This window comes from Stenella coeruleoalba (genome assembly GCF_951394435.1).
Source record: "Stenella coeruleoalba genome assembly, chromosome: 5".
Lineage (NCBI taxonomy): Eukaryota > Metazoa > Chordata > Mammalia > Artiodactyla > Delphinidae > Stenella > Stenella coeruleoalba.
The window spans coordinates 17,689,534-17,714,054 of NC_137150.1; the positions used below are offsets into that span (position 1 = coordinate 17,689,534).

The 24,521-nt window shown below is 39.7% G+C and overlaps 2 protein-coding genes across 4 annotated transcripts in view; one reads left to right on the forward strand and one right to left on the reverse strand.

Annotated features, from left to right (window-relative positions):
- Positions 1-23,475, forward strand: part of ERICH6 (glutamate rich 6) — a 33,941-nt gene extending 10,466 nt beyond the window's left edge. The window contains exons 7-14 of the mRNA XM_079921821.1: positions 2,847-2,960; positions 4,136-4,293; positions 4,731-4,801; positions 5,681-5,826; positions 13,030-13,115; positions 15,107-15,262; positions 17,701-17,929; positions 23,178-23,475. Coding sequence (XP_079777947.1) covers positions 2,847-2,960; positions 4,136-4,293; positions 4,731-4,801; positions 5,681-5,826; positions 13,030-13,115; positions 15,107-15,262; positions 17,701-17,929; positions 23,178-23,441 — 1,224 coding nt within the window. The 3' untranslated portion in view covers positions 23,442-23,475. The remainder of the gene's footprint in view (positions 1-2,846; positions 2,961-4,135; positions 4,294-4,730; positions 4,802-5,680; positions 5,827-13,029; positions 13,116-15,106; positions 15,263-17,700; positions 17,930-23,177) is intronic.
- LOC307186561 (uncharacterized protein) overlaps positions 1-24,521 on the reverse strand; it is a 31,518-nt gene that overhangs the window by 3,222 nt on the left and 3,775 nt on the right. Inside the window, exons 2-4 of one of the 3 annotated variants that reach the window (XR_013828407.1) lie at positions 22,112-22,256; positions 18,407-18,561; positions 12,685-12,756 (exon numbers count right to left, since the gene is read on the reverse strand). Coding sequence is in view for 2 of the 3 variants with exons in the window: in XM_079921822.1 (XP_079777948.1) it covers positions 11,328-11,366 (39 nt within the window). In the remaining variant the exon portion in view is untranslated. Of the gene's footprint in view, positions 1-11,327; positions 11,677-12,684; positions 12,757-18,406; positions 18,562-22,111; positions 22,257-24,521 lie in introns of those variants that run through there. The other 2 variants (XM_079921822.1, XM_079921823.1) reach the window with 2 other exon arrangements.

Sequence of the window (24,521 nt, forward strand, 5' to 3'; positions counted from 1 at the left end):
AGGAGCTCATTTACTTGGAATAGCACTTAGGGTGGCTCTATTCGTTTCCTAGGGCTGCTGGAACAAAATACCAGAAACTAGGTGGCTTACAGCGACAGAAAAGTATTGTTTCACAGTTCTGAAGGCTGGAAGTCCAAAATCAAGGTGTCAGCAAGTCTAACCTGGAGGGGAGAGTCCCTCCTTGCCTCTTCTGAGCTTCTGGTGGTGGCCGTCAATCCTTGGCATTCCTTGGCTTTCGGCTGCATCACTCCAATCTCTGCCTTGGTTGTCCCAGCACACTCTGTGTGTCTCTGTCCAAATGTCCCTCTTCTCCAAGGACACCAGTCATATTGGATTAGCGCCCACTAATGACCTCATCTTAACTTGATTATATCTGCAGAGACCCCATTTCTAAATCAGGCCACATTCACAGGTACCAGGGGTCAGAAATTCAACAGAGCCTTTGGGGGAGCACGACTCAACCTATAACAGTGGTCATAAAGCCAGGCAGCACAGGTGAACGTGAGCTGTATTTGATCACATTAAATGACCAATTAATGTCTGCATTCAATGGGCAAGGGAGAGGTCACCTTAGTAATTCCAACAGGACACCAACCACCCTGCCTTGCCACAGACGTAAGGGACTGACCGGTGGTATGATTATTTCCAAACTTGCACGGCATGGTCATGTGGAGAGAGCTGCACACTCCCCAGACTGGAACCTCCTTGATTACTTCTTTTGGGGTACACTAAAGGTACAGGCTTATTCACAGAAATCAGAGATACCAATCACGTGAGGCAGGACGGCACAGATGCGTGTGCAGGAGTTGACGGGAATGCCGTGTGGATGCACCAGTGTGGTTGGTGTTCACTGTCATTTTGTGCAGCACGTTGAACTATGCAATCTAATGCATGGTGATACATTAAATACATCACGTAACGTAATATGAGTCAACATTTACTGTTCATATTTGCCAGGTTTCTAAATTTTATGGTCACCTTATAGACTCTTCAGGCTGAAATTCTTTCTTCAAACATAGCACCTTCCTTTTTCTGAAGCACAAAGACTTGTATCCAGGAAGTTTCTTGAGCTCTCTTCCCCTGACACCCAGAGATGCGCCTGAACATGAGGAAGGCCTTGGGGACTTCCTTCCACAGAGCTGTCCCTACACCGGCCCCTGGACAGGGCTGGCTCCCCCTGCATCCCTGGGCCAACCTTTCAGGTCTTCTGAGATGGGCCTGGACACTGGTCTAGTTCAGGGGCAGCAGCAGCTGGTTGGCCAGCTCTCCTCTTCAGCCACACCCTCTTGAGGTGGAAATTCCAACCCCACTCATGTCTTTTGAAGCATCTTTACTTACTTCGCCCCCAGGTGAAGGAGTGAAGGGGTGAAGGGGCCATGGGCAGAGGAGTTCACTACCGACATGCTGGCAGCACAGTCTGTAGCTGGCCTGGCGTTGCCAAGCTCTTCCTGCCCATTCCATCATTTGGTAGCTGTCCTGGATTCGTCACCACCATCTCTCTCTTACAAGGCTTTCCTCCCTGAGTGTTCTGCTTTCAGCGATGTGCAGTGCTTATTATCGGGTACTTTCCATGTCCTAATTATACTGGACTGTACTCTACGGTCCCTGGCTGCACCGGCCATCTCAGTCACCCTTTGGCCCCATGGCGGTCATTTTGCCAGGCTCGGAGAATGGTTTCCATGGCAACTACAGGTGCCCTGGTGGTTTCATGACATGCAAGTCATGATCTGGGTCTTTTCCTGGAGGCCTGTGCCGAGGCTTGGCTGCTCACCTGCCAGGAGGCTCTGTAGTCACAGCCATGACCTCAGATCACTAAGAGGGCCATAGTGCATCCACCCCTCACTGAGTCACCTGCGCCCGTAACTCCCAGCCTCCTCTTGCGTTCCCTAGCCTCCCCTCCCCTCCTGGATTACCTTCACAGCACAGACAGGAGAATGTGGTGCCCCAACTGGGGCTTCCCTTGAGAAAGGACTCTAATTTATTTTAGAAAGTTGAGCATTGTAAACAGTGGCCTACATAGTAATGTCAAGACTTTTTCTTAGCTGACACTTCTTTTTTAATTTTTATTTATTTATTTATCTTTGCGGTACGCGGGCCTCTCACTGCTGTGGCCTCTCCCGTTGCGGAGCACAGGCTCCGGACGCGCAGGCCCAGTGGCCATGGCTCACGGGCCCAGCCTCTCCGCGGCATATGGGATCTTCCCGGACCGGGGCACGAACCCGTGTCCCCTGCATCGGCAGGCGGACTCTCAACCACTGCGCCACCAGGGAAGCCCTTAGCCGACACGTCTTGAAAGAGTTTATGGTATTTAAACACCTTAGACCATTTACACAAAATCAAATATGTGTTATCCTTTGTGTCCCGCATCTAGTCACACACTGTACCTCCCCCTGCTCGACAAGGGACACTGATGTCAACAGTAAAATCATTTCTGCAACTTTCTTCTTACACTGAGGAGGCATCCCAAGGACCCACAGAGCTCCTGATGGGCTCAGCTGCACCCCAACGAACTGCACCAGACAGAGGCCTCCAAAACACCACTTCCGCCTCCCCAGCCCTTAAGAGCCCTTGAATAGAAATGGTGTCTCATTTCTGGAATACACAGATCCTGCTGGCTTCGTGCCTTCTGATATAGGATCTCAGACCCCTGAAAGTTCCCTACGAACCACCGCTGGGAGCCCTCATGTTGTCTGACAGGAGTTCTCAAGCAGGTTTGTACATCCCTCATCAACCTGTTGTCTGACTGGACATTCGCTGGCCCCGTCCAGGGCTCTGGCTCCGCCTGCTCTGAGAGGCTCTGGGCCTCCTTGTGGGCATGTCTTCATTTTTTTTTCTCCTCTCTGAAGAGAGAAGAGGAGGAGGTATCGCCCACGTGTGAGTTCTGTGGGAGCGATCTAAGACCATTTCTCTCCAATGTGGATCTTTCCTGTGACTACAATAGCTCTGAACTAGTAGAACAGGTAAGTTCTAAAGCAGGTTCACGGAGGAAATAGTGTTACTTTTAGACACTAATTTAAGCATAAGTAGTATTTTCTTCTGCATCTTTCCAATGCATTGCCTTTCTTTTTCTTTTTTTTTTTCCTTTTTTTGGTTGCACTGCGTGGCTTGTGGGATCGTAGTTCCCTCATCAGGGATCGAACCTGGGACCCTGGCAGTGAAAGCCCAGAATCCTAACCACTGCACTGCCAGAGGATTCCCTGCATTGCCATTCTTAAGAGAGTTACGTGTTAGCCGTCAGGGCAACGCAAATCATAACCACAATGGGATACAATTTCACACCCACTAGGATGGCTATAACCCAAAAGACAGATAATAACAAGGATGTAGAGACACTGGAACCCTCATACACTGCTGAAGGGGAATATAAAACGATGCAGCCGCTTTGGAAAACAGTCGGGCAATCCCTCAAAAAGTTAAACATACAGATGCCATATAACCCAACAAACAATTCCATTCCTAAGTATATACCCAAGAATATTAACACCATATGTCCACCCAGAAACGTGTATACAAATGTTCACAGCAGCATGATTCATAACAGCCAAAAAGTGAAAATAACCCAGACATTTAGCAACAGATGAAAGGGTAAATAAATGTGGGGTATCCATACAATGAAATATTATGCAGCCATAAAAAAGGAATGAAGTACTTATACATGCTACGACATAAATGAAAATATTTGCTATGTGAAAGAAGCAAGTCACAAAGTACCACATGTTGTATGCAAATCTATAAAGACAGCAAATAGATTAGTGGCTGCCAGGGGCTGAGACGAGAGGAGAATAAGGAGTAACTGTTAATGGGTACAGGTTTCAGTTTCTAAAATTGATTGTTGTGATGGTTGCAAAATTCTGTGACTATATTGGATTGGCCAAAAAGTTCGTTCGGGTTTTTCCTACAATGTTATGGAAAAACCTGAGCGAATGTTTTGGCCAACCCAACACTAAAAACCATTGACTTGTACACTTTAAATGGGTGAACTGTATGATATGTGAATTATATCTCAATAAAACTGTTACCAAAAAAATGTTATGATAGATTGTTATCCAAAACCCCATTAACATTTTTGGGGTTTTTTTCCCTCCTGTAATTATCATCTAGGACTGATGAGATGAAAATGAACTCTGTTTTTCAGACCTCCTGTTGTAGTTATTTCCAAAACCTGATTGACTACATCTATGAGGGAAAACAAAAAATCCAAAGCTCTAAAGCTGAATTAATCTGTATTGACCCTCATGCCGCCCACGGCAGTGAAGTCGACAGACTCAAAGCAAAGGAAAAAGCTTTGCGGAGGTAACAGTGAGCCTTTGATATTGAAACTCAGATAGGCCCACTTAGTTAGTTTTTTGTAAAATGAACCTCATTTTCTCAAAATAGATAATTTTGAAGATGCATTCCCAGTGAAGAAACAAAAATTGGCCAAAGCAAACCTATTGCAATTCCTGGTGGACACTGTAAGAGTCAGAAGATTTCAGAAACTCAGTGAACTCACTGACTTAGAGTAGAAATTTGCCAATCCCAAATTCTCAGGGCAATTCGGAATTCCTATATTGGAGAAATCTGTCCACTAAATATAGTAGAAACACACACACACTGATTAAATGACTTGATTCACAAGTAGTAACAGATAAAAATAACAAGGAATAGCATTTAAACAGTAAAAATTTATAGTATACTGTTTTAAACTTCCAACATATTTCAGACTTATGCATCATCTTTTGATTTTGTAGAAAACTGGAGCGACGAATGGCCCAACACTATGCAATGTTTACAAAAGAACAGACTCCTTTCTCTGAAGAAGGTAAGTTCCTTAACACTGATGTTATAGATCAGAAAGCTCACATGTTTGACCAAGAGCAAAAATTGACATATTCTAAAAATAACATTTAAATTTTTCATCTTGGTCAATACATCAGTCAAAATGGCTCAGAAAATCCCGCTTTTCCGTCATCTGGTTTTTGAAGCTTTTAGTCTTCAGCTCACTGTTGTTATTGATTGAAATAAATTAGCAACATCTATAGAGCACTTTACAGATAGCTAGAAAGAGCTTTTGAGTTCATTGTCTCTCATTTTATCAAACATACATTCCATTTTGTTTCAAGCTAGGATATGGAAAATCTGTCAAAAACAAATCAGATTCCTTTCTTATAGGCAGGCCCCATCGGTCAGCTGGCCAGTATAGCTGTAGTACTGGTACGACTGAAGGGGCACCGATTTTAGAATCAGAAGTTCTGGATTTATGTCCTTGCTTTTCTCCTCATAGGCTGCCCAATTGGGGATAAATTATTTAATATTTCTGAGCATCAGGCTCCTCCTCTGTGACTCAGAGCCATTGAAAAGATACTTAGAGAAGATTTTTTTTTTTTTCAACGAAACCCCTAGTATAAAATTCCTTGGTATTCAACTGTTTTCTACTAAACCTAAGGCCAGAAAATTCCACGTAATGAAAATCATCATTATTTTTCTTTCAACCAAATGAGAATTTCTCATTTTTTTAAACAAAAGAAGGAGGTCCTCATTTTTCTTCCATTAAAAAAATGTCCAAAAAAAAAAAAAAAAAAAAAAAAATGTCCAATGAATCAACGCATCCGTAACAGAGTTTGCAATTTCATTTTAGAAGAGAGGTTTTGGAAAGTTTTAAACATCGTATATGTATTTCATGTGATTCTTTTCCCATTAGATGCAAAGCAGTTTAAAACAATTTCTTATCAACTTTCCATGGATATTCCAGAAGTAGAGTCAGCTAAGGAAGAACTAACTGATTATCAACTAGACGAAAGAAATATATCCATTGTTTGTTGTGATTCTAGGATAGCATGTGGAAAGGTAATTAGCTTGTAATTGTTTTTTATTTGCTACTCTTTAAAAATCAGTTTTACCTAAAATTATAAAAGCTGTCATGATGAATATGGCAGCGTGGCTACATGACACATTTAACTATTTGTCAAAAAGAATTGGTACGGACTTGGCCTTTTAACTTATACTAGACTTTATAACAATGCTTTACATATGTTTTATGAGGGGGTATTTTGGTTAAAGCTTTTTTACTTTAAAATGTGATCAGTGTATAGTAAGGAACATTTGGAACCCTTTAGAAAACTAAAAAGAATGGGAGAAAATCATCAGAAGTCTCACCCACATCCCCCAAATCATTATTAGTATTTCAATATTATCTAGATCTGCACTGCCCAATATGGTAACAAATACTCCGCATGGCTATCCAAATTTAAAATAATTAAAATTAAATAACTCATTTAAAATAATTTAAATTAAATAAGTAAATAAAATGTAATTCTTCAGTCATGCTAGCCACATTTCAAGTGTTAAATAGCTGTGTGTGACTAAAGGCAACCATACTGCAGGGCAGATATAGAAAATTTTTATGGTCACTACAAGTTCTATTAGACAGCACTGTTCTACAGTTTTTAAGCATAGGTTTCTGTTAAAACACTTGTAATTATATTACACATGTAATTTTTATCCTTTTAACTTAATTATCAACAATTTTTCCATGATATTACATAGCTTACATTAACATCATTTTAATATCTATGTGCCTTTTCATATAGTTTAACCATTGCTTTCAATATCTTTGTGTATAAATTTACACTATACTAAATATAGTTCCCCAGAATAGATCCCTAGAAATTAAACTCCTGAGACCAGTTTTGTTTCTCCTGGGTGATATAGAATTTAAGGCATGGCAGTGAACTGAGGTTCTGACAGAATCAAATCCAAATCCTGTCTGAAGGAAGGTCGCTTATCTAGCCCTGAAATCACTCCTACAAATTATCTTTCAAGTTCAATTACCAGCACACAGTGAAAAATAATTAAGAACACAAGGAAACTCAACACCACAAATGAAAACTCAGAGGATTAGTATCAATAAGAGAAGATCTACAAAGACTTCGAAAACTGAAGTAATCTAACTATGTTTATGAAAACAAAAGATCAGCTTGAAGATATATGGAGGGAACAGAAAACTATAAAGGGACATACAATTGAAAAGAAAAAAATGAACTTTAGAAATGAAAAATACAAAAACTGAAATTAAAAACTTAAAAGATGAGAGTTAAATGCAGGTTAGACCCAACTAAAGAAAGAACTAATGACCTGAAAGAAAGGTTAAAAGAAAACTATCAAAATTTACATGGGGGCAAAAAAAGGTAAGGAATACACAAAAGTGTGTATAATATGAAAATAGAATGAAGGGTCTAAAATGTATTTGTTCAGAATCCCAGAAGGAGAGGAAAAAGATAATCAGGCAGAGGCAGTATTTGAAGAGAGAATGGATGATAATTTTCCAAAACTGATAAAAGAGACCTATTCACAGATTTAAGAATCCCAAGCAGGATGAATTAAAAAAATAAAATAAAGTAAAATAAAAATAAATCCTAGACACAGTACAGTGAAACTGCACAAAGACAAAAAGAAAATCTAAAGATTAGCAGAGAAAAAGAAGTCTGTTTACATTTAAAAGAGAACAGTTAGAAATCAGATAACCTCCCAACAGCAACAATGGAAGCCAGTATAATGTCTTCTGTGTGCTGAAAGAAAATAACAGTCAGTCTAGAAGCCTATACCCAGTTAAAATATCTTTCATTAAAATATGCCCCCAAAAGACATGGTCTGGCAAAACAGAGTTTGTCACTAGTAGCCTCTGACTAAAAGGAATTCTAAAGAATGTACTTTGTGTAGCTGGATAGTATGAGATTCAAGAAAGATGAAGAGCAAAGAAAACTGTTCATGGGATATATGTATAAAACTAAAAGTTGACTGATAAAACAATAATAATAATAATGGCTCAAGGACTTTCAAGAAACGGTATAGAGTAAAAATACTTGAAAAAATAGTACATGATTTGGCAAGAAAGCTAAATGCAATTATACTGTTATAAAAGTCCTTGGTTTGGGAGAAGGGCAAACATAGTTTAAACTCAGACTTTGATAAATTAACTTTGCTTGCTGAAATTTCTGGGGTAGCCAGAAAAATAACAAGTAGAGAGTATAACTTCCAAGCTATCAGAGGCAGAGCAAAAAAATTAGAATAATTCACTTTAAATGCCCCCCAAAAGATAAGAAAGGATAAGGGAAAAGAAAAACACATAACAGAGGACAAATAGAACACGTCAAGGAATGTCAGTAGTTATATGTAAATAGAGTAAATGCTTCAGTTAATAAACAAAGACTGCCTGACAACTTTTTTAAGGAAAAATTCCAACCATATACTGATTACAAGAGACTATATCTAAAATATAAGGATAGGGGCTTCCCTGGTGGTGCAGTGGTTGAGAATCCACCTGCCAGCACAGGGAACACAGGTTTGATCCCTGGTCTGGGAAGATCCCACATGCCGTGGAGCAACTAAGCCCATGCACCACAATTACTGAGCCTGCACTCTAGAGCCCACGAGGCACAACTACTGAACCCGTGTGCTGCAACTACTGAAGCCTGTGCGCCTAAAGCCCGTGCTCCACAAGAGAAGCCGCTGCAATGAGAAGCCCACACACCGCAACGAAGAGTAGCCCCCGCTCGCTGCAACTAGAGAAAGCCTGTGAGCAGCAACAAAGACCCAACACAGCCAAAAGTGAAATAAAATAAATAAAAAATAAAATAAAAGGATACAAAAAGATTAAATATAAATAAACAAAAATGACGTATCATGAAAATATTAAAGAACATCAGTGAGATAGAGGACCACTTCACAGTGACAGAAGTTTTAATCCACCAGGAAGGTATAATGTTACAAAATATGTTTCCCCTATTAACATAGCCTCAAAAAATATAAAGCAAAATTTCACGGAAGTAAAACGGGAAAAAATTTAATCCATAATCATAATGGGATACTTTAGCCTGCTTCTCTCAATAATTGAGAGGACTATTAGACCAAAAAAAAAAAAAAGCAGTAGTACGATAGAATATTTGAACAACCCATTTAACAAATTTGACCTAATATTCATGGATTGGAAGAGTATTTTAATATGACATTCTTCCCAAATTGATCTATAGATCCAATGCAACTGTAATTCAAATTCTAACAAGGTTGTATATTTGCGTGTGCAGGGGGAAGGAAGGTCTTGACAAGTTGATGCTAAGATTTACATGCAAATATAAAGAACCTAGAAGAGCCAAGACTTTCTTGAAGAAGAAGCCTGGGAGGGAGGGGAACACGCTCTATCAGATACTGAGATCTATTACAAAATATAGTAATTAAGACAGTGTAGTGTTGGAGCAGGATAAACAAATAAATCTATGATACAGAATAGTTCAGAATCGGATTTATGCACACACAGACTTCTGATCTATGCCAGCAGTGGCACTGCACAGTAATGGAGAAAGGAAAATCTTTCCAATACATACTGTTGGGACAATTGGATATCCATATTTTTTAATGAAATTGGAATCATACCTCACATCATATAAAAATCAGTTCCAGTGGATTAAAGACCTAAATGTGAAATGCAAAACTACAATGATTTTTTTTTTAATAGGAGACTAGCTTTATTACTTAAGGTTAGGGAAAGATTTACTAACCAATTTTAAAAAAGCAGTATCCATAAAGTAGTTGATAAATTAAACTTAAAATTTGGGGGACTTCCCTGGTGGCGCAGTGGTTAAGACTCTGCGCTCCCAATGCACGGGGCCTGGATTCGATCCCAGGTCAGGGAACTAGATCCCACATGCACACCACAACTAAGAGTTTGCATGCCACAACTAAGGAGCCAGTGAGCTGCAACTAAGGAGCAGGTGAGCCAGAACTAAGGAGCCCACCTGCTGCAACTAAGACCTGGTGCAACCAAATAAATAAATAGAATATTTTAAAAAATTAAAATTTGGAAGACAAGCCAAGGGAGATATTTTGCAGCACATAGGATATACAAAGGGCTTTTATCCTAAATGTATAAAGAACTTCTATAAATCCACATGAAAAAAAAGTCTACCTAATAGAAAAATGAACTTAAAAAACTTGACCACTTCTCCAAGGAGAAAATTCAAATAATCAATAAACATATGAAAAGGTGTTCAACCTCATTAGTAACCTGGGAGAGGAAAATTGAAACCACAATTAGAGATCAGTACATACATATAATATTGGCAAAAAAAAAAATTGTGAAGTCTGATACTACTGAGTGTTGGAAAGGATATAGAGTAACAGTCCCTATTATTTGCCTCTAGTGTGAATGCAAATTGGTACAACTTGAAAATCATTTTGGCAGTACCTTGTGAAGTGGGAGACAGGCATATCTTGGGGTTCAGCAATTCTACCTCTGGGTATAAGATCTGAGAGTAACTGGGTACCAGCATACATGCAAAAGACGGTTCAGAGTATCATTGTTTATAAGCCAAAAACTGGGAACAACTGAGATATCCATTAACAATAGAATGGATAAGTAAATAATGATGAAGTCATACAATACAATCCTACACACAAATGGAAGTAATTGGACTACAACTACACACTGGGACGTGTATGAATCTTAAAAACATAATGTTGACTAAAAGAAACAAAGTATTAAAAATTCATAATGTTCGATTCCATTTATGTAAAATTCAAAATGGGAAAAGTTAAACTATATTGTTTAGAGATTACAGAACACTGACTTTGGGGTAGCACAGAGGGAACTTCCAGAGTATCAGCATTGTTCTATATCTTGACCCAGATGGTGATAACATGGGTGTTCACATTATAATTGCTCATTAACAAAATAGCATATTTTAGTGCTTATCTGGATCTATTTTATATTTCATAAAAGTGAAAAGTGTATTATCTTTCAAAATAAATGGCAACATTTACATGAAAATTTAGATTGTTTCATTGTTTAGCCCTAGGAATTCTTGTATGCATTTTATTACAATTCAAGATTAGGAAGAAACAGAATTCAACTGAAGCTTTAGTTCATTTTAAAACATTGTTGGGGGCTTCCCTTGGTGGCACACTGGTTAAGAATCCGCCTGCCAATGCTGGGGACACGGGTTCAAGCCCTGGTCCGGGAAGATCCCACATGCCACGGAGCAACTAAGCCTGTGCGCCACAACTACTAAACCTGCGCTCTAGAGTCCGCGAGCCACAACTACTGAAGCCCACGTGCCTAGAGCCCGTGCTCCGCAACAAGAGAAGCCACTGCAATGAGAAGCCCGCGCACTGCAACAAAGAGTAACCCCCGCTCGCCGCAACTAGAGAAAGCCCGCCCGCAGCAATGAAGACCCAATGCAGCCAAAATAAGTTAATTTTTTTAAAAAGACATGTCTATAAAAAATAAAATATTGTTGGCTACAAATTCATTCCCCTATTGAGTATTACATAGAAAGTAAAATAGTTAAGCTTACAGGTACAACAAGGAATATCTTTTGTATTTCTTTCTTCATCTTCCCATATTCCACTAGTGTTTTTCTCAAATGAACTTCAAGAGCAACCTTGAAAAGACACCAGATGCTGCAGCTTACACTGGAGTGTAAAGTCAGTTTATTGAAGTATAATTTATTGTAAAACTCACCTTCTTATATGTACAGCTCCATTAATTTTGACAGTTATGTAATCACCACTACAACCAGGACACAGAATATCTCCACTGTGCTAGGGCTGGGTTTTTTTTTTTTAATCTTCTTTTGTTTTTATAACAATATGCATATAAAGTAAAAGTAAATAAATAAAAAATAAACCTGATTGAAAAATTGGCATAAGACCTGAATAGGCATTCTTTTAAAGAAGACATACAGATGGCCAACATCATTAATCATCAGGGAAATGCAAATTAAAACCACAATGAGATATCACCTCACACCTGTCAGAATGGCTGTCATCCAAAAGAACACAAATAACAAATGTTGACAAGGGTGTGGAGAAAAGGGAACCCTTGTGCACCGTTAGTGGGAATGTACATTGGTGTAGCCACTGTAGAAAACAGTATGGAGGTTCCTAAAAAACTAAAAATAGAACTACTGTATGACCCAGCAATTCCACTCTTGGGTGTATAACTGAAAAAAAATGAAAACACTAATTCGAAAAGATACACACACTCCAATGTTCATAGCAGCATTTTTTACAGTAGCCAAGATATGGAAGCAACCTAAGTGTCCATCAACAGATAGATAAAGAAGATGTGGGGTGTGTGTGTGTTTTATATATATATATATATATATATATATATATATATATATATATATATATATATATATATATATATATATATAAAACACACATACACACATATATATATGGGAATACTACTCAGCCATAAAAAAGAATGAAATTTTGCCATTTGCAACAACATGGATGGAGGGTATTTGGCTAAGTGAAATAAGTCAGAGAAAGACAAATACTGCATTATATCATTTATATGTAGAATCTAAAAGAAAACAAACTAATGAATATAACAAAAAAGAAAACAGACCCACAGACATGGAGAACAAACTAGTATTTTCTAGTGGGGAGAGGGAAGTGGGGAGGGGCAAGATAGGGGTAGGGGTTTAAGAGGTACAAACTGCTATGTATAAAATAGATAAGCTACAAGTATATATTGTACAGCACAGAGAATATAGCCAATATTTTACAATAACTATAAATGAAGTATAACCTTTAAAAATTGTGAATCACTATGTTGTTCGCCTGAAACTTTATAACATTGCACATCAACTATACTTCAATTAAAAAAAATACCTACCATATAAGTTCTTTTTAAGTGTTTGCTGTTATGATGATGACGATTACTTAAAATATAATTCTGACTGAAGCCTGAGCACTCTCTTCTATCTTGTTCTATTGAATAAAAATTGTTTTTAATTTTTTAAAAAAGACAAAAAACAAAAAACACTCTTCAAACAGATAAGTAATGTCAGATTCCTGCCAGAAAGGTTTAATCAGGTTATCTGCAGGGGTTAGGGACAATCTTTAATGATTCCTAAGGATTGTTCCCTGTTGCTGATTTAGGATCAAAAATTTAAGTTAAGAAATGGTTTGTGTGAGTGTCTAGCAAGCAAAGGATGTCTGTTGTCATCATGTAACTGTGCTTTTGTTTTCTACGGTGTATAGATCATGACAAATGAGCTCTTTGAAAAGCACTACAAACATGGGAGCAAATTTCTGACTTCATTTCCAGACGGGACAACACAAATATTGTATCCTTTCTTTCAACAACTTATTTTCGTTAGCTTTATTTCTTCACAAAAAGAAAGATAAAGAAAAAATAGATTGAAAAATATGAAGAAAAAAATAGTTATTACCAAATCCTACCACCCAGAGCAAAGCTGTTAACATCTTTTTATACATCTTGCCTTACTTTTTTCCTATGAGTAATTATATGATTCTTTAAAAATTAATTCAACTAGTTATTCATATTTTGTAACTTGCGCCCTTTACATAATATTATACAATACTCATAAATGTTATGAGTATATAATATGCAATAAATATAGAGATAACAACACCATCTTTATAAGCACATGGCATTCCATCACAGTGATGTACTGTAATTCCTTTCATCTATCCCCTATCACTAATCAAAGGTGGTTTCACAATTTTTGGCTGTTTTATACAACAGCTACATGAACAGCTTTGTGCATCCTTCGCTGCACACTTATCACTTACTTCCTTGAATTAAATACCTAGGGATAGAAATTCTGGGTAAGAAATTATGGACATTTTAAAGGTTTAATAGATTTTGCCCCCCAGAAAATGTGTACCAGTTTACACATCCATGAGCAGCATGTTATTTTTTAAAACAAAAATTCAGTATCCATTTTATGCAACACTCAGTTATTGAGTGTTCAAGTTATTGATCACTTGAACTTCTGCCTGATGATCAGACCATTTGCTATTTTGACGCAAAGGCCATTTAATATCTCAAGGAAAGTAAAACAAAACTATGAAACGAGAAGGACTTTTTGGCGAACTAAGGGCCTCATTTTGTAGGAGAAAGTCATTTTTAGTCACAGTTGCCTAAATGTTTAGTCAAACCCCAGTAAGAAACCATAAAAATGGCTTTCATGGCATAGAAGTGTAATGAAGTTTTAGTTCCCTAGGCCCTTTGAGAAAGAGTGTAGGGTTTTTGTTTTAATTATATCAAAAAATTTTAAATAACTTCCCCAGCTTGTATCATTAGTTATCATTTCCTGCCCTGGCCTTAATTCGTTTTCACTCCTTTGAAGGCTATGGCTGATTTTCAAAATGATTCAGAATCAATTTTGTGTTTACTTCATCTCTGGACTTCCGATCAGCTGAGATAGGACTGAATATTAACAGTTAGCGAATTATCCTCAGTATATTTTATACTTTTTGATGCTATTGTTAAGTGGAATTATTTTAATTTCATTTTCAAAATGTTCACTGCTAGTGTATAGAAATACAACTTATTTTTATACATTGATCTTTTAGCCTACAACCCTACTGAACTCTTTTGTTAGTTCTAACATTATTTTGTGGATTCCTTAGGATTTTCTATATACAAGAGCATGTTATCTGCAAATAGAGATAGTTTTACTTCTTCCATTTCCAGTCTGAATGTCTTCATTTCTTTTTCTTTCACAAAATTTTCCTGACTGGAACCTCCAGCGTGAGGTTGAACAGCAGTGGAAAGAGTGAACATTTTTGTTTAGTTCCTGATCTTAGGGGGAAAACACCTAGTCTTTCATCATTAAGTATGATGTTAGCTCTGGGGTTTTGTTAGACATTCTTTATCAGGTTGAGGAGCCTCCCTTCTATTCCTAGTTCATTGAATCATTTATCATGAAAGGTATTGGATTTTGTCAGATGCTTTTTCTGCATCTATTGAGATAATCATCTGTTTTTTGCTCTTTATTCTATCAATATAGTATGTTTCATTAATTTATTTTTAGATGGTAAACCAACCTTGCATCCCTGGGATAAACTCCACTTTGTCGTGGTACACAATCCTTTTAATATGTTGCTAGATTCCATTTGCTGGTATTTTTGTTGAGGATTTTTGTGTTTCATAAATATATTTTGATCCACATAAAAAGCATGAAATTATTTTGTAATAACCCTCCCGTTTTCAGAATGCTTTATAGTTTCAAAGGGCTCTCTTATAAATTGAATTTATTCCCAGTATAAAGACCATTAGCATAACTCAAATGACCTTATCTGATCTCAGCTACCCATCTGGAAACCTAGCCATCATCCGAGTGCCCAATGAGATAAATGGCTTCACTTGCATAGTCCAAGAAGACATGCCCACTAACCCTGCAATCCTGGCAGTGCTAGATTCTTCGGGTCGAAGTTCCTGCTATCATCCCAACGGAAATGTCTGGTAGGCTTCTAGGTTCCTCCTGCTGTCATTTTGTTTCCCAGGTTTTGTAAAATTTTATTTTTCCTTTTCTTTTTCCGACTTTATTGAGATATAATTGACATATACTGTGTAAGTTAAAAGTGTACAGCGTGTCGATTTGATACACTTATATGGTGCAAAATGATTACCTCTATAGCATTAGCTAACACAGGCAACATGTCACATAATTACCATTTCTTTTTTGTGTTGAGAACATTTAAGATATACTCTCTTAGCAACTTTCAAGTTTATAATACAGTGTTAACTATAATCACTATGCTACACATTAGATCCCCAGATCTTATTCATCTTATAACTAGAAGGACAAAAGTAGCTTTAAGAAGATTTATTTATATTAGTGGTCTTTAGATAGTAATGTTCAACTCAGATAAATTTTTGATTTATGTCATTCCATATGCTGCTTAGTGGAAAAATCCCAGGCAACTACATAAAACAAAGCTCATCATATTTTTTCTATAAACAGAAAGAAAATATAAACTATACAATTTTAATATTAGAAAAACATCTCTAAATAAATTGTATGGCCATCCTAGGGATCTGAGATATGAACCCAGGCAGTCTCTCTAGATGCTATGCCCTGATAATGTTATCCTGGCTTCATCTATGGAAATAATTCGCAATGGACAGCTGCCATACTGTGTTGTTACTGTTTGAGATATATCCCTAACAAGTAGGCTTCCCATAGCCACAACCAACAATAATATACAAACAAAATCTCTAGAGAAATGAAGGTCCTAATGCCTTCGATCTACTAACTTACACACTCTGTGATTTCATATTATTTCATTTAGTCTGAGAAAGTGAAATTTGGGTTCTAACTTCAAATACAATTTAATCTTTTGAAGCTTTTCAGAAAGAGATATTCTCTCCCTTTAACTTATTTACAGGTATAACAATCTTATCTTGAGACACTCTGCCAATAATTGACAGAAATTTGAACACTCTGCCAGTACTTGAGAAAGTTAGGACACAGGGAGGTATTTGTACTTTTAGTTCAAAGCAGTAGTCAATCCATTACCTCCAAGTCTATTGGAGACTTTCTCCTTATCCTTCAGGGTTCAGTAGCAGCTCTGCATCACATCTGGTGGGGCACTATATCAACTGTCACCAGATATTCACTGGCTTCTAGGACTTCTCCCTTTACCAGTAAAGACCTCCCAGCCACCGACTGAACTCCTGGGCCCACTGACATGACTCCTTGACACTCTCATAGCCCCTCTCGCTGCTTCTTGTGTAGCAAGCCCACCTCCCCTGTGGGACTGAAGTCCCTTGAAGGCACACCCTGCACCTTTGCCACTACATAACATTTATCTGTACATGGCATAGACTCAAAGAAAGTTTATTAAATAAACAATTTATCTAGATAATTTTAGCCAAATGTTATTTTCACCCACGTACCAAGATAAAACTAAATCTCCCTCCTCCCAGATACAAAGATAATCACCTCAATTTCTCAGTTGTACTTTTGTTATCAGATTACTGCCACTCATCAAAGCTGGGAAAATACTATGTGAGTTATCTTACTCTAGGGAGCCCTCCTGGCCAATTCATCTGGTTTAAAAAAAAATAATTTATTATCAAATTAAGCCAGCTAAGTACCCAGAACTCTACCTATCCTCTCTCCTTGAGAAAGAGATGGTGACCCCAGATGGAAGAAAGTGAGAGGGTATGCAAAGGAGCTCATAGAGTAGGATGGCAGTCACTAGTGCCACTAGATCTCAGATTGTGCAGGGCTACATCTGTAGGTAATGTGGTAAAATGTGGCATTAACAACTCTAAGAGATTGGGGAGGCCCTGCTGGCCTCAGTTCCCCCTTCTGCTCCATTACCAAACTCTTCTAAACCACAGTGATCTCAGAGATGATCCCTGAGCCTCTCCTGCCCACACTGGCCCTGATGAGAGGCCTCCTAGAAGGACTCCTGGCCCCCAGTTGCTGGGCACTGTTAGGAAACAGGTCTCTGTACTGAGGCCAATTTGGCCTTTCCCAGAACTTACACTCACTGATCTTCATTTTGACACAGGGAAAATCTAAGTACGAGTCTTTTCCCCTCTTCCATGTAGAGCCTGCTCTCCTGTATTTCTTCTTATCCAAACTAAACCTTCTGTGCTCCCTCTTCATCCTCCCCAGCACATCATTTTCCAGATCCCTTTACCATCCCGGTTCCAGCCTTTGGATCCATTTTGGTTTATTACTACATCTTAAATCATACCCAGTACTTCAAATTAGTATAGAAGTCGGTCACAGTATTATTGCTCCTAAGATTACCTGAGGTTTTCCACTATTCATATGCTATTGGCTAGTATAAACTGCTATTCCCTTTGGTTAGCAAGTGAGCAGGCTAATTCAAGGTTGAATTATAATGTAACTGTTTATGATTTTTAATTTCCTTTCTGCCCAGGGTATACATCAATATCTTGGGCGGTCAATGTTCAGATCAAGCTGGCAACAGAGTAAGGGCTTGGAACTGGTCAAGTTCCGTCACTTCCTCACCCTTCGTTTCATTTAAACCTGTCTTTCTGGCTTTGAACCGTTATGTTGGAATCCGCATCTTAGAACAAGACAAGATTTCAATCACTTTTCTAGCAATGGGCCAACAGGCAAGAATCAGTGTCGGAACCAAAGTGAAGGTAGGTACATTTTTATAAACAGTTGAAAGCATTTAGAATAATAAGAGTAAAGCAATGTTTGTTAGTGTTATTACTGATAGATTATACTTGTGTGTAATCCACTGTGCACTACTGTGAATTTTGGAGTTCAATGAAAAAACATATAGTGAAAGTTTCATATGGATTGAGGCAACCTTACTGTTTTTTCTTCTTCAGAAATTCCTTTTAGTTCAGACTTGATTCCAAATAACATTTACTGAGTGTTTACTCTCTGACTGAGGTACTGCAGCTTTGGGGGTTTGGTTTTGGGATTTTGTATTGGGTTTGCTTTTCTCTGTGCTCTAGCAGAAAGCGCCTGGCTGAGTCAGGAGACCTGGGTTCTGACCACGTTCAAGACCCAGCACAAGCCCCATCTTCTTGGAAACACTTCCCAGAGCTCCTAGCCCTTTGTCCAATCAGGGCCGAAAATGTCCTTCTCTGGGTTGTCCGTGTACTCACCTCTGTCCATGCACTTGCTGAACCATGTGCCTTACTCGCCTTCATGGCTGTCTTTCCTACTGGATGGTGAGCTCCTGCAGGACAGAATCTGTCTTACTGATTCCTTTATCCTGCCCGGGGCATGGCCCAGAGTACACTCTCAGTGACCAGAAATGCTGCACAACGGTTAAGAACACAGACTTCAGGTTACAGAGACGTAGTTTCAAACCTCAGCTCTGCCACTTAGCTAAGTAGCTGAACTTGAACTTCAGTTCCCTCCTCTACAAAATGGGGATAATGATTCCCCTCTTACAGATTGCTGTGAAGATTCAATGAGAATGCAAAGTACTTAGCATGGTGCTTGGAACTAAGTACTTAGCAAATGACAGCTCAGTAGAGATACAGAGTTTGTCAGGTATACCTCAGTAAAGCTGAAATATATACAGGCATGTAGAGAAAGATATAGATAGAGATCTAGGTCACATATAGAGCATATATAGTATGTGACTTTGAATAAGTCCTCTAAACTCTGAGGACCTTGTTTCATCAATTATTCAAGGAAGAGATTGTTCCAAACTTCAAAGACATCTTCAGCTTCTAAAAAGTCTATACGTTTAATCGAGTGGAAATACGACTTCAGGATTCCACACAGGCAGGGATATTTCATAAACACCAAACAAAAAGGAGACTCCAGATTCAGCCAACACAGAGCAAGGGTCTACAATGTGCTAAGCACTATTTGAGCTACTTCCAGTCAGTCTAGCTACTGCAGTCAGCTGTCATGCTCCAAACAAGCTTCTTCCTTGGTTAGAAATTTACAAGATAGCCTTTTTTTGGTTCATTACATTCATGGTAAATATACATTTTTACCAAAAATGTCTAAAATGCTCTTTCTCCTCACCTCCCTCCTTCGAAATGAATTTTAATCAGAAAAGAGAGTTGGTGCAAAAGAAAGAATTTGATGTTAAAAGTGATTGCTTTTCTCATCATCCTCATGAACACCCTTTCACTTTTTTAAAATTCCAAAAGTGATATGTGGATACATTCTCATATTTGAAGATTCAAATAATATAGAAATATAGAGAGTAACAAAATGAGATACCCCCCTTCATCCTTTCTTCTAATTCTCTTCCCAAAGGTAATCACCACTGAAAATTTGGTGTGTACTTCTCTTTCCTATGTACTTATAAATTATTCACATACATCTTTTTAAAATAAAAATTGGATCAGACTACACTGATTGTATTATTAGGCTTGTTCTATTTTTGTTTTCCATTTAACGTGTTAAAGATCCTTTCATGTCTACGTATCCAAGCATATTTGCCTATTCTGTTGCTACCTAATATTTCATATGTACTATAGTTAATTTATGTTGAATCTAATGCCTTCTCAGTGGCATTGGGCACAGTTGCTCACTTCCTCCTCCTAGAAGAATTTCCTCCCTTGCTTCCAGGACCTACTCTCCCTTGATTTTACTTCTACCTCAAGGGTTACTCCTTCTCATTTTTCTTTGCCTATCTTCTTCACCCCTGCCTTTTTCTAAATATTGAGGGGCTCCAGGGCTTGTCGTTGGGCTCATCTTTTCTCTAGCTATACTCACTCCCTAGGTGATCTCATTAGTTTTCTGTCCTGTAATACCATCTGCTTGCTGATGACCCCTCCATTTATCTCCAGGTGGATCTCCCAGGAACTCTAAACTTGCAGATCTGATTCCAACCCTCCATCTCCATCTGGTGTCTAAAGGGCTTTAGAAACTTCACAGAGCAAAATGACATTTGAAAGCGTGCTCTACCTTGGGTCTTCTCCATCTTAGGAAATGGCAACTGCTTTCTTTCAGTTGCTCAGACCCAAAACTTGGGGGTTGCTACCCTCCTCTCTGTTTCACAACCCCACATCTTTCATCTGCAAGTCCTATAAACTCTACCGCCAACATATCTCCAGACTCTATCACTCCTGGCATCCTTCAAGACTACCACCCTTATCTGCCTCATGTACCTAATCCATCTGTTGTTTAAATTATTACAGTAGCCTCCTCCTAAGTCTCCCTGCTTCCGGTCTTCCCAAAGTCAATTCTGCCATGATCCCAAAGTCAATTCTGCCATGATAGTGGAGGTGATATTTTGAAAACAAAAGTCTGGTCAAAACTGGAGACTTCTAACCTTACTCACAGTAAAAGCCAAGATCCTATAACTGCAATACTGTATGTGATCTGGACTTCCTTCTATTAACATTCCCTCTGTAGTCCTCTTTTCCTACCCACTCTGTTTCAGCCACCCTGGCCTTTTTGCTGTTGCTAGACAATACCAGGCATGTCGCTGCCACAGGACTTTTGCACTCGCTATTCACTCAACTTAAAATATTCCTCCCCCCTTTAGCACATAGCTGCTGCACTTCCCTCAGGTTTCTGCTCTCGGAGTCCTTTCCTGACCACCCCGTGTAAACTCGCACGACCCCCACCCCTACCCTGGCACTCTGAGTGCCCCTTTGGCCACATATATATGCCACAGGTTCTAATATGTAGGGCTCCCATTTTCTTTCACCTATAAAGGGTTTATGATTTGTATTCTGATTTCTTCAACTCAGTAGTTATTGAATTTTCAAATAGAGTTCTTAAATTTTCTTTTTCTTGTTAACTTCTAAATGGTCAAGGAATATGGCTTGCATTTTTTCCCTGCTGTTCAAAATGTACTGATATTTTCTTGGTGGTTGATGACATAACTTATGACTGTTCCATGTATATTTGACCCCCCCAAAAGGTTTACTAGCACAAAACTGTATATGTCTAAATGTTCTATTTACACTTCTCTCTATATCCTTTTCTTTTTATTATGGTTGGTTGATTTCTGAGAGATGTATGAATGTCTCCCAATATGACTGAATTAGTACATTTTTCCTACAATTTCTATCAGGTTTTGCTTTATCTGTCCTAAAGCTCTATGGTTAGGAAATTAAAGGTGTCGACTGTCTTCATGGTGAGTTATACTTTTCACCCCTGGGCCACCTCATTTATTTGCCTTTCAGCTGTGCCCATTACATGACTCAGCATATCACTGAGGGTTTTTGTTTCTATTTTGACAAAAAAATTTAATGTCATCAGTATGTATTATTCCCAGTTTCCCTCTTAATGGTCTTTGCCTTAAATGCTACTTCATATGATGTTAAATTGCTACACCTGCTTTCTTTTAGTTTGCACTAGCTTCATACATCTTTTTTTCATCCTTTGATTTGCAACCTTTTTATGTAGTTTTGAGTTAGATGTGTCCCTGCAAACACATCTAACTTTTGTTGCTTTCCTCAACTTAACAGACTTGATCTTTTAATACGTTATATTTTAATGGTTATTCTAAAAGTAACGTATCTTTTTTTCTATGTGCATAGAACTAAGTTCCAAATCCTCTATTTTCCTTGACAACAATAATTCTCCCAAATCCCTCAGAAAATATTAACTATACACACACACACACATATATATGTATGTATATATATATTCTAAGGTCTGTTTCCCTGAATATTAGCATCTCTGACAGGTAAATCTGGTGCCTCTCATTGAGAAGCCCTGTTTTCCTGCATGTTCTCCTTACCGAAGTGTCCTTCTGCTAACTGTGGAGGAGCGGCATGTGCTGCTGAGGGGTGGAAGGCGAGCTCCAGCGCCAGGCTTCCAGCCTCAGCCTGGGGGCACCGCGGCTCAACACAAAGGGGAGGCCAGGGGACCATGGCAATATTTACCTCAAGGCCTCTCCTCCTCCCATTGCTGTTGACTTTGATCTCAGAATGTGTGTGTTTGGGATTAGTGGTTCCATCTGGTCATTTATCTCTGTACGGATGTGGTCCCAGCTGCTTCTTGATTTTCAGGAATTCCTTAAGATTATTCCTGCAGATAAAAAAAATCTTTCCTATTTCCTATTGATTTACTCTCTGAAAATGTTTTCTGCCATTTTATGGGATTTGGGATCGAAGGAAAACTAAAAATGGAGATCTATCCTCATTACTCAGGCATCTCATCCTCCTTCCCCCCTCCCTCCCTCCCTCCTCCCTTCCAAAGAGGGGAGGGATAAAAATGCAGGAAGATGCTGCGAGTTCTCACATCTCTGGCAGGTAAGAGGTCACTCAGCTTTGCAGGAGGTAGTAGGTGGGCTTGCATTTAGCCCCGCCCCGCCCCGCCGAGGCTATACAGCCCTCCTGCGCTGCCTCAGAAGCCGCAGCCGGGAAACACCTCAGGCGAGGCTGCCCTAACAGACCCTTGACCTTCCCGCAGCTGCGAGGAGACAGCATCAGCCTGAATCACTCAAGGCCGTAAGGAAGTGGGGAGGGTGGAGGGCAAGGAGGGTCGTGTGGAAGGGCCTCCTGGAGATTGGGGCGCGCTTTAGAAGGAAAGGTGCCTTAGTCATCCCGGCTCCTTCTGGAAAGCCCAGCTCAGGGCCTTCCCAGCCTCTAGGCCCGCACCCACCACGCTCTCCGCACTGGGCGTGTCCCAGGGACGGGGTGCCTGCAGCATCTCTGTGCTTCCCCCAGCAGATGCCGGTAAATGACTTGAACACATTGTAAGCATTTGAAAGAAAGTATCCGATTTCTATGTGGTCTGGCCTGCTGTAGTCTCTCAAATCTCCAGAGCATCTCAACTCATTCCTGTTCAGACTAGAATTAACACCACTGCCCCTATTTATAGATAATTAGACTCAAGAGGGAATCCAGCCCCAGATTAGTGTCGCCTCTCGCCTCCTCCCACCCCCTGCTTCTGCAGTCACCATTTCCACCCTGGACCCTGAACTTCCCTTCTCTCTTTCCTGAAAAGCTACCAAACCCTGAAGAGATTCCAGCACTCCGACACCTGAACGGGGACGACCTTCTTCTGCTAGCCAGTTTAATAAAGATCCGACGCCTGTTTCATAAACTGGAAGGATGTGTGAATTTCCCCTCCAGCCAGGTCCGGGAAAAATTAAAGCAACCTTCCTACCTTTCTTCACTTTCTCTAAAACTAATTGCCCTTTGTCACAATTCTGGTATGAAGCAAGATACAATAACAACAATAGCAGCTTTGATAAATGAAAAGATTTAACGATAGTGATGGTGCTTTCCTTTGTTTTCTTGAGTCTTTCCGGGAGGGGGTGTCGGAGATTTCAAGAAAAGTGTATAAAATGACTAGGAAATACCAAGGAATGTGCTTAATTACAAATTTAGAGCACATCCAGAGTCATCACTGGTTTGCATTCTTGGTGGGAAAACTAACAACTCACTCTGAGGACAGCAGAGAACAAGCAAGTCAGCCAAAGTGCCCCTATCAGCCAGAGTTCCACCAGGAAAACCGAAAGCAGGGAGGGAGCAGGTGCTTCCACAACCTTCCCCTTCCTAAAGGCTGGGAAAGTGAAGGTCAAGGAACTGCCCTGAGGTCGCTGGGGAAATGAGGGAATCTCAGGAAGCCAAGAAGCCAACAGCACCGAGGAAGAGCTGCAGCCTCACATCCTGGCCGGTGCAAGACAAACGGCTACCCCCTCCCCAAGTCCACCCTCCTGCCAGAGGTGAAGGATGGCTGCTGCTCCTCTCCCGCCTCCCACACCTCAGGCAGCTGCCTCCCCCTGGGGAAACATAATGGTTCCCGCCCGGCAAAGGGTTATGGAACAATATGTATCTCCCCTTCTGAGGGGAGGGAGGAGGGATGTTGCTGGATCTGCAATGATGGCCCAGCACAGCATCCTCTGCTCAGTGATGAAGATGCTTCAGAGCAGAAAGCAGAGTTGAGAGTCGGATGTGGAGAACCCTAAAGACTGGACCGCCCAACCCTGCCCTCTCCTGAACTTCTCTGACTTCTCAGTTCCCTGTTCTTTGGGAGAGGGAGGAATGTAGTTGGAGGGGCCATTCCTTCTAGTGAATAACGCATTTGGTGCTAAGGTGTAGCAAGAGAGATTAAGCCTATCCACCGGTGATTGATCAGTTAGCGTGAGGTACTAAATCATACTGTTTTCCTACTAAGAGCCCGCTGAGGAAGCATGGGGAGGAGAAGGAAGGGACAGGAAGAGTGGAAGGATGCTGTATCCCAGGGAGGGCCGAGTGCTGGGCAGCACGAAGCAGGTGAGCTACTGGGAGACTAGGGGCTGGTCTTGGTATTAATCCATTCACCACCTTTTTGTTTAAAGCTGCC